The following is a 13644-nucleotide window of genomic DNA, read 5'->3' as shown; positions in this document are numbered from 1 at the left end:
CAATGAATATAATTGTTTTCTTTAACAGGTCCAAAAGACAAAAATTAGACCATCCTTTCACTGACAGGATGTTTATGGTGTACTACACCTTGACCAAAGGCCCACTCAGCATGTGAATGGATGTAAGTTCATTTGCACTATCCTCATCTTTATGGTGTTAACTCTTGCAAATGGCATTTTAAGTGTTACTTTAAAGAGTCTGAGTGCATTTTTGGCTAGGATCCTAACAAACCAGCTCTTCGTGGTGCAAAACATAATGCCAGTGAAGTCCAAATGCACGCAGACATTGTGTAACTCGTTAGCTTTGTTAAGTCATTTAGAAATACTATATGAAGCTCTCATCTTCTTTACTTCAGACTGATGCAAATAAGCTAATTAGCTTTCCACAGTGTCTTAAACCTCATCAGCTATGCCCTTTGATCCCTGATAACACAGAGATGGGAAAAGTTCTACTGCAGTTTTGGAATTATTTATTGCATAATGCACCTTGAACTATGCTATCATGATATGAAACACAGAAAAGAAATCTGCAATTACAGTGATATGTATCCACATCTGTTCTATTTTGACAGGAAAACATCTCCCTTTTAGGAAAGCCCACAAATATAAGATTATCATAGAAATGCTATCATGATGAACAAACAGAATTTTATTTACCTATCTGAAAAAGAAGTTCAGCTTCCATATCTAGTGCTTTTGTTGCAGATGCTCTGCAAAGCTTCAGTGCTGTTTCTAAATGTTTGAGAGCATGTAACCATTGCAGCGGATCTTCTCTTTCAGGTGTGCAAGCTACTCTTTCAGCTAATGTGTTTCCTAAGGAAAAACAAATAGACATCCCTTAGTAAATGATTTAATAAAAAACCAACTTATGCAAAACAAAGTTAATTTCCTAGAACAAATACTGTTACATATTTGCCATTAAAATCCAATTCTCAAAAATCTGAGTGATTAATGGACATAGATGTGGAAGTACTGTACTATTTCACTACTTCACAATGCTAATAAGGTTTACTTAGACAATTCAAAATAAGTTTAGGCTACACTGATCATATCTGTCACAGATGGATCTGTAAAGATTGGCAGTAAGCCACTTCTACCATTGTTTCAACTGACAGTTGTAGGCAGAACCCAACTCCTCTGTGAGCATTAACAAATTCCAGAATTCCTTATCTACTAACCAGACCAAAGGCTTCTCTGAAATAATTGATTCATTATCTTTACTTCTGATATATCAGCTTATCTATCTTATCTGCTAATGGATAAAATATGAATGAAAATGAAAATATATATATATATATTAATGAATACATTTTTTCTTACCAATTCTCATTTTGACTTGGGCCAGAAGGTTTATATAGGGCAAGTAGATATTTTTTGCAGGTAGGACAAGACAGGTCAATGTACTGTCTTCTATCTGCTGTTCAATATATTCTCCACAAAATAAAATCTATGAAAAGATTATGTTTTGTAAATCTGAGTTACAGATAGCAAATTAAATCCTTTGAAGAAGTTAGGTACTTGTAAAACCCTAGAACTCAAGAGTTTCTTATAAAAGAGCACTAGAAGATGGTCTGATACTCTTGAACTCCTTTACTTCAATTTGTGATTGTCTTCTTTGCAGAGAAGTTTGGTATCAAACGGAGAACTTCAATGAACTCTTAATCAGATTTATTAACATGATTTTGGTTTCTAAGAGCAAATTCCTTCAAAACAAGTTGTCTTTAAGAAGCAGAACTCCCAAGTAACCTTATTATTAGAAAGAAGCTGTTATGTCTGGAAAGAAATCTGACATTCAACAAAAGCCAGAGGCCAGAAAGGAAAAATAATGTACCTATGGACCAGTCAAACTTTCGTTCATAAAAATAAAGCAATGGGGGACGCATTATAAATTGCTAAGTCTGTAAGGATTTTCTAAGACAGATGACTCTAAGTTAAGGAATAAAGCTAAATTCTTAAACTTCAGTGCTCAGAAGTCAGGAATTTTATGAGATGTACATTTTCCCTGAGGTGCACAGCATAATGTATCCCTCAGATTCAAGTGGGAAAACTGAGCCTTCAGCACCTATGAAAAATGAAACTCCCTATTTCAGTTTTCACATATGAACATACATTTGCAAGTATTCAGGGTTTTTTAAACCACAAAAATATCAGGCTACTTAGGACCATGAATATGCAAGATGAGTATACAAAGTAAGCTTGGCAAGGTGAATTACTTCTTTATACTACATAATCTTGGGAAAATCCCCAATTAATGGGAATAGCCCTTTAAATAAATTGTTAGAAGAGCTACCAGAATCATTGTAAGAATTTGCAAATGCTATATAAATAGTACACTCACTTCTTTCAAGGTGATTTCATGTGCCAAATTTAGTAAGTTTAATGGTTCCACTGCAGAAGAACAATTTTCAATATTCTCTATTGTTTGCAGTGCCAGTACCTCTGTCATCAGAAGCATGCTTTTCACAAGAGTCAAAGAAGCTGGAGAAGAAATAAATTTATCCTCTTGGAGTAAACTGATGATACTCTGTTTGGACATAGATAACAAAAACCAATGTAGTTACTACTTTTGCTGTCTCTTTATGAGGACAAATCACACAAAGTGAAAAAAGTCTACTGCAGAGTCACTATTTCAAGCTTATTTAATGCTGGCATCAGCTGTTCTAACTCTACAAAAAAAAATGTATCAAAGAAAAGCCAACAGTTTCTCCTTTGTGCTCAAACCTGCAAAAGAAGTTTAATATCAGCCGTGGGACATCCTTCTTGTAGGTCAAGAATTGCTGCTTGCACCATCATTTCAGCCTGAGTCTCAATATCACCAAAGGCTTCTGCCTCTAATATTACTTCTTTTATAATACTTTTGCGTTCGGCCACATAAGTTTCTAAAACAAGGAAATATGTGATTAGTAAAATACAACCACGTTATACCACGAAAAGACCACATTATCTTCTTCCATTTTTAACAAGTTGATTCTTCCCTAAAAATTTACAGGATATCTGAAAATACAGATTCCACATTTTCCACTTCATAAATTCTGTGCCAAATTTGCTCTCAAAAAAAGAAGAGAAAAATTATAGTGTTTAAATGATATATTCTTTAAATTCATCCAAATGCATTTTTAATATGTAAGTCACCAACATTAATAATTAGATTTTGCAGAGTAGATGTCATATTCAAAAATGTGATCTTAGTTAGCATTCCAAAATAGTATCACAGAAGAGATTAATATAAAAGTTTTCTGCAAACCTGAATTTCGATACCAGAGTGAGCTTCAGAGTTTATACTGTTTACAGAACTAAGTAGGAAAAGCTTTTTCTTTCATCATCAAACAAATCTTTAAATGTACTTCATAGGATCTCATTTAAAATCTTAAAAGGAATCTAGAACATGATATTTTCATTTATAGGCAATATAAAAAGTGAAAAAAGAAAGCTTTTATATTTTTAAGACTAGTTAAAACAGACATAACTATTTCATTTAATTTCACTTTTAATTACATTTGAAACTTTTTACTAAATGATTATCAAAAGATAATAAACACCAATGTGATGTTTTGTGTTTTCAATGCTCTGAGGAGAGATTATACTCAGAAATACAGTACAGTATCCTTGCTGCACTGGATGAATTTATTACAAATAATTGCACAGTACTGCTAGTATTTTTATTTATGAAAAATAATTGAGTCTTCCCATTATACTCCAAAAGTCTAAATCAAAAAAGGGTAATACCTTCCTTATCACCAACACTGTGTAGCTGTGTTGCTAGTGCAGTCACCAACATTTTACGACACCTCAGCCACAGATGTATATTCAGATGATCTGCTATAGTACTGTGAGGCTGTTGAGCATCTTCAACACAAGAATCCTAATATTTCCAAAAGCAAGAGAAATGTTAATTATGGACTCAATTGCTTTACTACAAACAAAGCAACAGGACAGTATCAGTTTAAAATAAATCAAGTTAATCCAAATATATTAAACATAAATTCATAATCATAACTAAAATTTTATTTGAAGAATAGATACTGTTATTTGCTTTCTTTGTATATATGTTGGAGGAGCCCATTTATTATTTAAATTAAAATCTATGGAAAAAATTGAAACATTAACTAATTAAACCAATTTTTATGGGAGTGTGCATAAATATATATTACTTGTAAGTGAAAAAAATTGAGGCACCACATGATGAGCGACTCACGGAGAATAATTCTAAGAGTCTGGACTTTGCTGGTATCAAAAAGAAACCACTGCACTGAACTCTGAGGTACAGAATGGCCTACTGTAAGTGTTCAGTGGGGCAATATTGAGTTCTGGCATGTAAATAAAGACTAGAAACAAATGTCTAGTCTTTGATTTCTAGTTCTAAGCATTTCTAGTGATTAGAAACAAACCAGTTTAATGTAGTACTGGAAACACTTAGTAGAATTCTCAGCTCAGCTCCCTGCGCCATCTTCACATACTATAAACAGTCTTTTCATTACTAAAGCCCTGCAGTCCATAGTCTAAGATTTGCTTCAATTAGCTCCAGAAAGCAATAGAATGACACTCGCTCTGTTCATAGGATTCTATTTGCCTTACTGTGCAAATGTAAATATGTGGTGTATGATGAATAGGTTTTGCACACTGGTTTCCCAAAGCATAGGTCAGTATCTCTCCATGCCAGCCAACAGAATTTCACTGATATCTTGCTAAATTTGGAATACAGCAATAATGAGAAGTGTTCTGTTTTTCTCTTAAGGAAGAGAATACTCTGTGGAAGGTTTTCAATTAAAAAAAAAAAAAAACATAAACTATCTCAATTGAATTGTACATCTGCTACCAGTTTTTCTATTTTCTACCTTGTTTTTTTTTATAAAATAAAAGGAGATTTTCAGTGCTGGAACAGGAAAGTATTCATACAAAGAATGTAATTCCTAACCACGTACAACAGAAATGGTGATTATAGAGATATGTTGAATATAGTACAGGTAATCAAGCAATTGAAGCACATCATATATCATTTTCTCCCCAAAATAACAGCAAACACATGATATGGATGGCTGCTGTGTTCCAACATTCTGAAAATCTCCCAACACTTAGTACATGACTTCATATAACAAAAAACAGTATAAATACTAAATCCACACATACCAAACTCTCCCTTTTATCCTTTTTTTCTAGAAAATTTGTTGCTGTCATCCTAAAAATATCTGCATCTTGGAGAAGACGAATTGCAGAGAAAGCCAAAGCAATGCTATGAGACAGAAGAATATTATATAAATCCACTCATTATACTTGTCATTATAATAGATATTTCACTTCTAACTCTATCAAAGATATTTATAAGCGAGTATCAATTTTTGCTTCATTTGAACATAAGACTTGCATTAAAAGCATATTCTGAATTTGTATGAAAGTGAGAAAAGAGTAGGAAGAGAAACTGTGTTGCCAAGAACAGGTATAACCTGATAATAACGGGTAAGTTAAGAAATACAATCTTTTGTTGGAGCAATTAAAATGTAACTCCAATCTAAATTTCAGTTATCCATGTCTTTCTCCAGGGATAGGCTTTTAGAAATTAACAGATGTAAAAATAATGAAAATTATAAATTGGGAGAGTTCTTTATGTCATCCATAACTAGAGAGCTAAGAAAACAGATTTCTTATTCAATCTTTTCCAGACTATATATTTTTCTATTGTTATATCCCCATAACTAAATAATCACAGAATTTCAGTAAACACCATCTATCAAAACTTGAACAAGGTGCCATTCTGGGATAACCTCACCAAAAAGCAATCATGTGATATTGACTCTGAGTTCCCACAGCCCCATCACAAATCCTTTTCTGGAGCTCTCCAAACAGCATCTTGAACAATACAGGCATTACTAGGACTACTACAGCAATTAGCTGAACCTCACATAACTTCAAAAAGTTATGACTTGGGATGTCAATATATTGCCAGTTTTCTTAAAATACTTACCGCCATGCTTTTATCCTTTTTCACAGTTTTTTTAAAGTGTTCAGATACACTTTTCAACCTTTATGACATCTATGAAAATGTAATGCTATAGTAGTAGACTTGGTGAATAAAATTATTTTCAGGATACAGAGACACTTGCAAAACCAACATAATGAGAAGGTCTTTTGAACAGGACTTTTTCCCAAAGAAATTGCTGCTCCAAATATTCTGAGACTGAAAAAAAATATCAGTGTCTCACAGTATTAACTTTCCATCTGTAATTGTACATTTTCCCCTGAATCTGTATCTCCTCTTTCCTTGTTTTGCAATACTACTTATTCTTCATCCACTGAAACACATTCTCCTAATGATGCAAAAGTATTTGGGGGTATCTCTAGGTCACCTCAAAGATTTTTCAGTTAATTGTTAAAGATGTATAACCAAAATTCAAATCTATGCTAAAGTCTCTTTACATAGAGAGATTTTACATACAGAGACTGGCTGCTATAAAGCAAAAGAAAAAAAATAATTTATGAATGCCTTCAGGTCTTCTTACTTACGCTACCAGGGTAGTATAAAGAGCTTATAATGCAAGAAGAATTCAGATTGTTTGAATGTATTACTTTTGAGAAGCATTAGATTAATTGCTATAAAGGCAAAGTCCTTGATTCATGAATGAAGAGTTCACTAGTCTGAAATTACTCACACTGTTCTGCCAACATGTACATGACCACAGGATATATAAGCTCCAGAAGGTATTCAGAAGCCCTCCTGCCATTTCTAATTCTATCCTTCTTGTAGTTTTTGTGATGCAGAATGGGATGGATTACACCAGTTCACCACAAATAGGCCCGAAAGTAGCAGTGAGAACCACAACTGTTAGTATCTTGTCTTTCAGCTTTCAGAATTCAGTCCTTATGAATCTCCTTCATCATCCCTTTACCTCAGTTTTATTCAATGAAGTGAAACGAGAATAAATCAGTGTTGAATTTGATGACAACTCTCTCTCAAAAAAAATGGAAAAGATGAAACAAAATTTGCTTATAAAAGCAAAACGGACACTATGAATATTACAATGAAATATCCCAGGTGCTTTTCTTTCTTTTTATTAAGAAGAGTTTCCTCCTGAAACCAGACATCAAAGTTAAAATTATGGCAAAAACTGACATTATTCAAAATGTTTTTTGAGGTGCTATGGCTAACTTTTCTCATATAAAATGGAGAAGGTGCAGCACTCAAGAGTATATACAAGCTTTTAAGAAATATTAACCTACCTTCCCAAGCCCCATGGCCCCCAGTTAACTGTGTTGTCAACACTCAGCAATTCCAAAAATGAAGTGATTTCTTTAAACATGCTTACATACAAATTTCAATGTTAAAATGTAGGCCACGAGACCAAGACTTCACATACACACTCTTTTAAGCAGTAGTTTCTTCAGATAAACAGACAAATACATATTTAGATAATTAGAAACCTCACAAACTTGGGGGAGATACTGTCTAGGTATTCTCATTGAGGCCAAATATTCTTATACATACAGTTATACTGAGGGATTAATTTTTTGCAAGGCAGAAGCTGTAATGTAGAAGTTTCCCTTGATGAAATTTTTGTGACCCTCTTTTGCTGCCAACAAGAGTGATGTGTCTATATATTTCCCCTGACAAAATACACATCCTGTCATCAGCCAACTCAGAAAGTGGCAAGATGATCAAAATAGGAAAGTACAGCTGACTGTATCAATTTCACCACTAAATCATTTCAGCAAAGGAAAAAAAAAATGATGAATTTCTGTAATATCATGCAAAGTTTGATTTCTAGGCTGGCAGGCAGGAAACATTTAGCTGTCCAAAGGAATGTTTCATTTCTATCTGAGGCAGATAGATCAGCAGTTTCCATGGAAGGCATTGCAATAAAGTTGTAAAACAGTGTGAAAAAAAAAAAAAAAAAACAAAACTCTTGCTTTGTCTGTGGGTTGTTGGGTTCTTCTTCTCTGCTATCTGACTACTGTCAATATATAAGGCCCATTAAACAGCCATCAAAAATTTGCGAGCCCTAAAAAAAATTGTCCATAAAACGTTTCACATTTATTGGAACCACTGATACTGTGAAAAAGTGTCTTCAATCTTAGGCAAGTTATAAGCCAGGAGAGAAACTACACTGTAGTATATAACTACATGTCAAAAAGAAGGGAGCCAATTTACCAGGGTGAGTATGCCAGAGCCTCTGTTCTACTAACACAGATTTTTATCAAGCCTAGTATCAAGATAAGCCAGGATTATTCACAAAATATTGCATAAATCTGTGCACTGGTCCTTAGTTGCTAATACAAAAACTTTATAAAATCCACATTCAAAAACATGATGAGACCACTGTCCAGTGATTTGTTGTTTTCTCTTTGACAAATGGCAAACTAATGTAATTCAAAGAGCACTCAAATAGATTAATATTTCATGGTGAGAAATGTAGCAATGCCTACAATAACCTACAAGCTCTTACTTCTCATCTTCACTAATGACCTTACTAGCTTTGATATAAATTACTGTAGTCCAAATTTGTGAACTTTAAGGAGACCTCTAGGTTTTAAAATAATCTAATGGAAACTCAGGTGATAGATCGGGCAGCAGTACTATTTTACTGCTTTCATTTTAGTACTCCATACAGCACTCTGAAGCTCCTGTCCTCATTAATGTTTTTTATTGCTATAACATAACAGCTAAAAAGGAACTGTGTTATTTAAAAGCTATCTGATTTGGAGCTATGTTTGTTTGCCTAAGATAGCTGGGTGAAGGAAAGTAGTTTGCCTTTGACATAGCAGAAAACTTTTTTTTTAATTGGGCATAAAGGGAAAAAAACCCTTTGAGATTGATTGGCCACCTGAAAAATCTACAGCTTCAGCAAGAATGTTGCAGGAATCCTCATGATAAGAGTATCCTAACAACAAAAGGAAACATTAATTTGCTTTTTGGCTGGTGCTTATTGTAATGTATGATTTTATGTAATAATTTTGGTGTTGTTTAGTCAGACTAGACCTAACGAAAGTGACAAACAGGGATTACTTTCTATCTGAACTCAGTACAGCCTGACAAGTAACAGTGCTATGCCTCTATAAGATGCTTGTATCCTCGAAGAGTTTTTACTTTAATAAAAAATGCCCAGAAGGAGCTTGTCACTAGTAAAAATGATGTATTTTTAAAGTATTATCCTTTTTATACAAATTAAAATTAAAATTACAAGTATACTAAGCAGAAGAATCCTCCTAGATGAAAGATTAAAACAGTGGTCAGATTCAACATGCGCAAGTAGTTAATATATTTATGTATGCTCCGTATATTCAAAGAACAGCAAAAGAACTGCAGTTTCTTGAAAATAATTGAAATTATTAATATTGAAATATTTCTCCAAAATAATTGAAAACCTCAAAACTTTAAAATCATAAAAAATGCAGGACCTAACAAATCCAGCACTCTAAAAAAAGAGAAAACTGCAACTTTTTCTTTGATTTCGTACAAAACTGTATCACAAAAACACCTCGTAGAGAAATTGCAGGCTTATATCTGATGACCTTTAAAAAAGTAAGATAAAGCAGTAATGAAAAATAAAATACTAGTATAAAATATATTTGTGTGTGCATTAATGGGCTTATTATGGTTAGCTACTAAAATTTAGAAAATTACTGTAGCTTTGTAGACATAAAGGATTTAAAGAAGAAGTTGCCAGATTTCTATTTATTCAGTCAGTTTACATAAGGTTAGTTTACAAGGTTGTATAACACACAGTTGTTCATAAGGATATTTACCTGAAAGCTGCTCGGTGCCATTGCTGAGAAATAGTTGCAAGCTGAAGTTTGGCTTCAATAAGAACCTCTAAATCTTCTGCAGAACACTGGGATACCTTCCCATCATATTTGTCCTGTATGTTCTGCACAAGACGGTTAAGACTTTCTTCAGCTTCTGTTAACAAAATTCCCTAGGGAAGAACACAGCATTGTATAACTTCAAAAAAAAAAAAAAACAAAAAAACAAAGCATTTCTTAAAAAGTATTCTATTCCATTATAGCCTACTACCACTACACCCTGGAACAAATCAACGTTAATCAACATCCTTTTTCTGTAAGTAGGTAGGGTTTGTAATTTTGATTTTGCAGATTTGTAGATTCTAAGTGCTGAAAATAGCAACATCTTAACTGTGCCTGTACTGTTTTGATTTATGATCAACTGCATTATATACCATAAGAGAATATTTTATAGCTTAACAGCAGTACTCAATCATTTTAATTCCTCTCATAGCTATACTTGATAATTTTATAGTGTACTTTTTACTTGCTTAGTAATTTTAAACAATGAAATACAGTATTAAAATACAATATGAAAGACATTGCAAGACATCTTACAGTCTTTTCTCTCTGTACTCTGATAGATCTTTGAGCACAGTATGTATCCTGATATTTCAGCTGTAATTTGCAGTCTTTCTAACAAACAGAGTTGTAAGAAGCTGGGAAAGCCAAGTTTAAAACAAAGTAAGCTTTAAATAAAAGCTTAATCATTGAACTTTTTGGCTCTTTTTAGCCGATTTCTCTGATAAATTTGGAGCTCTACTGTAAGAGAAAGGATCAAATAATTAAAGAAAAATCAAGAGTCTAAGAAATATAATATGCCTCTTAAATGAGCTCGATTCAAATTCATTTAACATTTCTATTGTAGTTATCTTTGAGATGCTATGTTCACATAATTTTAAAACTATACTAAAACTTTTAAGTTTCTAATTCACAGCATGTAGCAACTGCCATTCAAAACCAATCCCCATTTCACCAGATGTATTTCACATACTACTCTGTTAGAATGGCTAACAGCAGATACTTCTGAAGTGGAAAACCACTCTGAAAGAAGAATATGTCAGCTTTTGACTTTTCATGATGTGGATCTGCCAAGCACGAAAGTTACAATTTATCAACAAACAAACCACCTAAAAAAAATAACCTACAGTATTTTTCTCTAAATAAATTATTGGAGAGAGCAAGGTGAAAAATTTGAGACATTTCATATATGATAGAGAATTCATTTCCATTTATTTGTAGAGCATACTGCTCCATCAAAGTCTCTGATATGTTCTACAACTGCCACCTCTGAAAGGAGATAGTTTGTTCCTGAAAATCCATTCAGTCTCTACTCTTGTTGCTGAAACCACCATACTGAGATCTGATTGTGAAAATACGGATATCTATGTCATAAATTCAGATACAACCTGAACAATTCAGAACAACCTGAAGTTTATTAAGCCCTTTTCCTAGAAAAAAAAAAAATTACCTTCAGCATGGTCATATTTAATTCAGCTTTACAGTCAATGAGCTGCATCACTGTGTCTCTTTGTTCCCGTTGTCTTGAATTCTTAACAGCATCAACTGTCAAATGCATTTCAAATGAAATTTCAGATAACAGAAGCAGAATCAAAGCTATGTTTAGATATATTAGCTAAAATTACTTGAAAGATCTTGATGTTATTATTTCCGTAAAGACTGATATGATCAGCAACAGTTAACATGAACAGTGTTTAAAATGTGACAGTTTAATGCATGTGTAATTGTTAAAAGTAAAGAAACAATGTTTCATAATTTGCAGAATAAATCCATTTTTTCAACACCCTTAAATTATTACCTTTTACATTTGATGGTGTAACTCCACCTGGCTTGTTATCAACAGAGTATTTGCATTTTTCTACTTTTTCAGGTATATTATTTATTGTGGCAGAAAGGCAAATGATGAAATGCATTTTGGCTAAGATTAATTTATTCATAATTTGTTGGTCACACAGTGGCACTACTGTTAAAGACAGACTCCAGTTAAATATGTCCTCCAGTACCTAAAAAAAAATCAATAATTGTGATTATTTGAAATGACATATTTTATATTTTCATTTTTCAAGGGATATTTTACTTCTAATAATAGCAATGTTTATCAACAATTAACATGAGCAGCATTAGCAATGTGATCTTGGTCTTGGTCATAGTTGACGTTTTTCTTCCCAAACTTAATTCTCTCCCTAGCAGCTACTGCTGAGGCTATAGCCTCAGTGATCAATTTTCCCATAGAAGATCCATCTAACCCTTGTGTGAGTTTTAGTTTTCTACATTGTCCATTGCACTCTTTTAGCTAAAGCTACAAAAAGCACTTAGGTAAAGTGTAGTTCATAAAACAAACTCAAAGGAAACTCTGCTACAACTTCCCCTAACTAGAAAGGTGAGGCAAAGAAAAAATGTTCATTCTATCTAGAGTTCACTATCCTCACTTTAGATTAATACATTTAGAAGTAGAAAGTCCGCACAGCTTTGCAAAATCAGGAGACCAATAAGAACTGCATATAGGCTGTGAAGTGTTCAAATCAAAATCTCAGGAAAAAGCACAATTTAGAAATAAATCTGAAACAAGTGAAATTGAAAGCTGTCAAGAGAGACATTTCATTTCTATCTTCTAATATCAACTGCTGTAAGAGACACATAACCTTGCTGTAAATAAGAGATGAAAGTCAAGGGAAAAGTTGTTCTTTTTCCTATTTTATCAGTTTGGTTTTATGGTATGGCTTTTTTGCTGTTTCTGGTAACATCTACTTCTACTTGATCAACAGATCTGTGACAAAGCAATTAAAAATGAAAAACAAAAAAATCACTGATAAACATATCATTTTAATTAAAATGAGAATTAATTAATTTTCAGATTCACCTTTTTCTTTCAGCTCCAATCTAAATTAGGATAAGCCTATGAAGACAACTCAGAAGGTCAAACAACTGATGTTCTTGGTATTTTAGTAGGATGAAAAACAGTTGCTACTTGTTGCAATGAAACTGCTGAGGAGAATGTGTTTTCTATGAACTTGTGTTTACCAATATGTTTTCCAACCAAATAATCTCTAACTAAAGCCACTGAAATAAATCTATATGTCCAGCATTGAAATTTTGGTACTTTCAGGTTATTTTTTTACCTGCAAATTTGTAAAACTCAGGAGAGATTTTGAGGAGTCAAAGTACAGTAAGGTCTGTAAAAATCAACAGAATAAAAAATCAGTAATGTGTTATAATAGAAGTATGAAATAAGCATGTTGGCAGAGTAGCAGACAAGTATAATGCATTTCCAACTATTTCTTTATGGCCCAGAAAATATCAACAATTGGTATCTATGAGCTGAAACCAAGATCTACCCCTACAACACCTATGACATTCACCAGGACTCTTCAACGTGAATCGAAAGAAGGCAGAGAAGTAAACCAACAAAAATCCTCTTCCAACAAAGATATTGGCCACCATTTGCCATATATGTTCTTCACATTCCTGCGTCCCAAAGCTAACTCCAGACTTAGCACATACCTCCACTGCTATTCAGCAGAATACAGACATGTGAGTGTAATGAAAGGGCAAAATACGGGTCAAGATATACTGAAGACTTCCAACTCCTTTTGAGAGCCATAAAAACAACAGATATTCTTTGACTTATACACACTTTGTTTTCTGAATCCTAACCCTAATTCCAATCCCTGCTCAAAAACCCTTTACCTTTTCACTAATCTGTCTACAGAGGGGAAGGAAAAGATAGAAATAAAGATCATTTCCAGCCTTCATCCTAACTGAGAGCAACACAACTGTCACTTGTGTTTTATGTGATTTTTATTAATTCTTTCATAAAATCTAACTCCAAATGTAGCCCTAGACTATCTTTGT

At 33.2% G+C, this 13644-nt stretch overlaps 1 protein-coding gene across 3 annotated transcripts in view; it reads right to left on the bottom strand.

The window, feature by feature from the left end:
* CFAP54 (cilia and flagella associated protein 54) overlaps positions 1 to 13644 on the bottom strand; it is a 105733-nt gene that overhangs the window by 19681 nt on the left and 72408 nt on the right. For all 3 annotated transcript variants that reach the window (XM_090140100.1, XM_090140106.1, XM_090140103.1), the window contains 10 exons: positions 12912 to 12965; positions 11591 to 11795; positions 11243 to 11337; positions 9736 to 9905; positions 5128 to 5230; positions 3727 to 3862; positions 2722 to 2879; positions 2339 to 2524; positions 1321 to 1447; positions 658 to 813 (listed from right to left, as the gene is read on the bottom strand). In XM_090140100.1, the coding sequence (XP_089996226.1) occupies positions 658 to 813; positions 1321 to 1447; positions 2339 to 2524; positions 2722 to 2879; positions 3727 to 3862; positions 5128 to 5230; positions 9736 to 9905; positions 11243 to 11337; positions 11591 to 11795; positions 12912 to 12965 (1390 nt within the window). The remainder of the gene's footprint in view (positions 1 to 657; positions 814 to 1320; positions 1448 to 2338; positions 2525 to 2721; positions 2880 to 3726; positions 3863 to 5127; positions 5231 to 9735; positions 9906 to 11242; positions 11338 to 11590; positions 11796 to 12911; positions 12966 to 13644) is intronic.

Source organism: Phasianus colchicus, chromosome 1, assembly GCF_987193195.1.
Source record: "Phasianus colchicus chromosome 1, bPhaCol1.hap1.1, whole genome shotgun sequence".
In the NCBI taxonomy this organism is placed as follows: domain Eukaryota; kingdom Metazoa; phylum Chordata; class Aves; order Galliformes; family Phasianidae; genus Phasianus; species Phasianus colchicus.
This window is presented reverse-complemented; position numbering and strand designations above follow the sequence as displayed.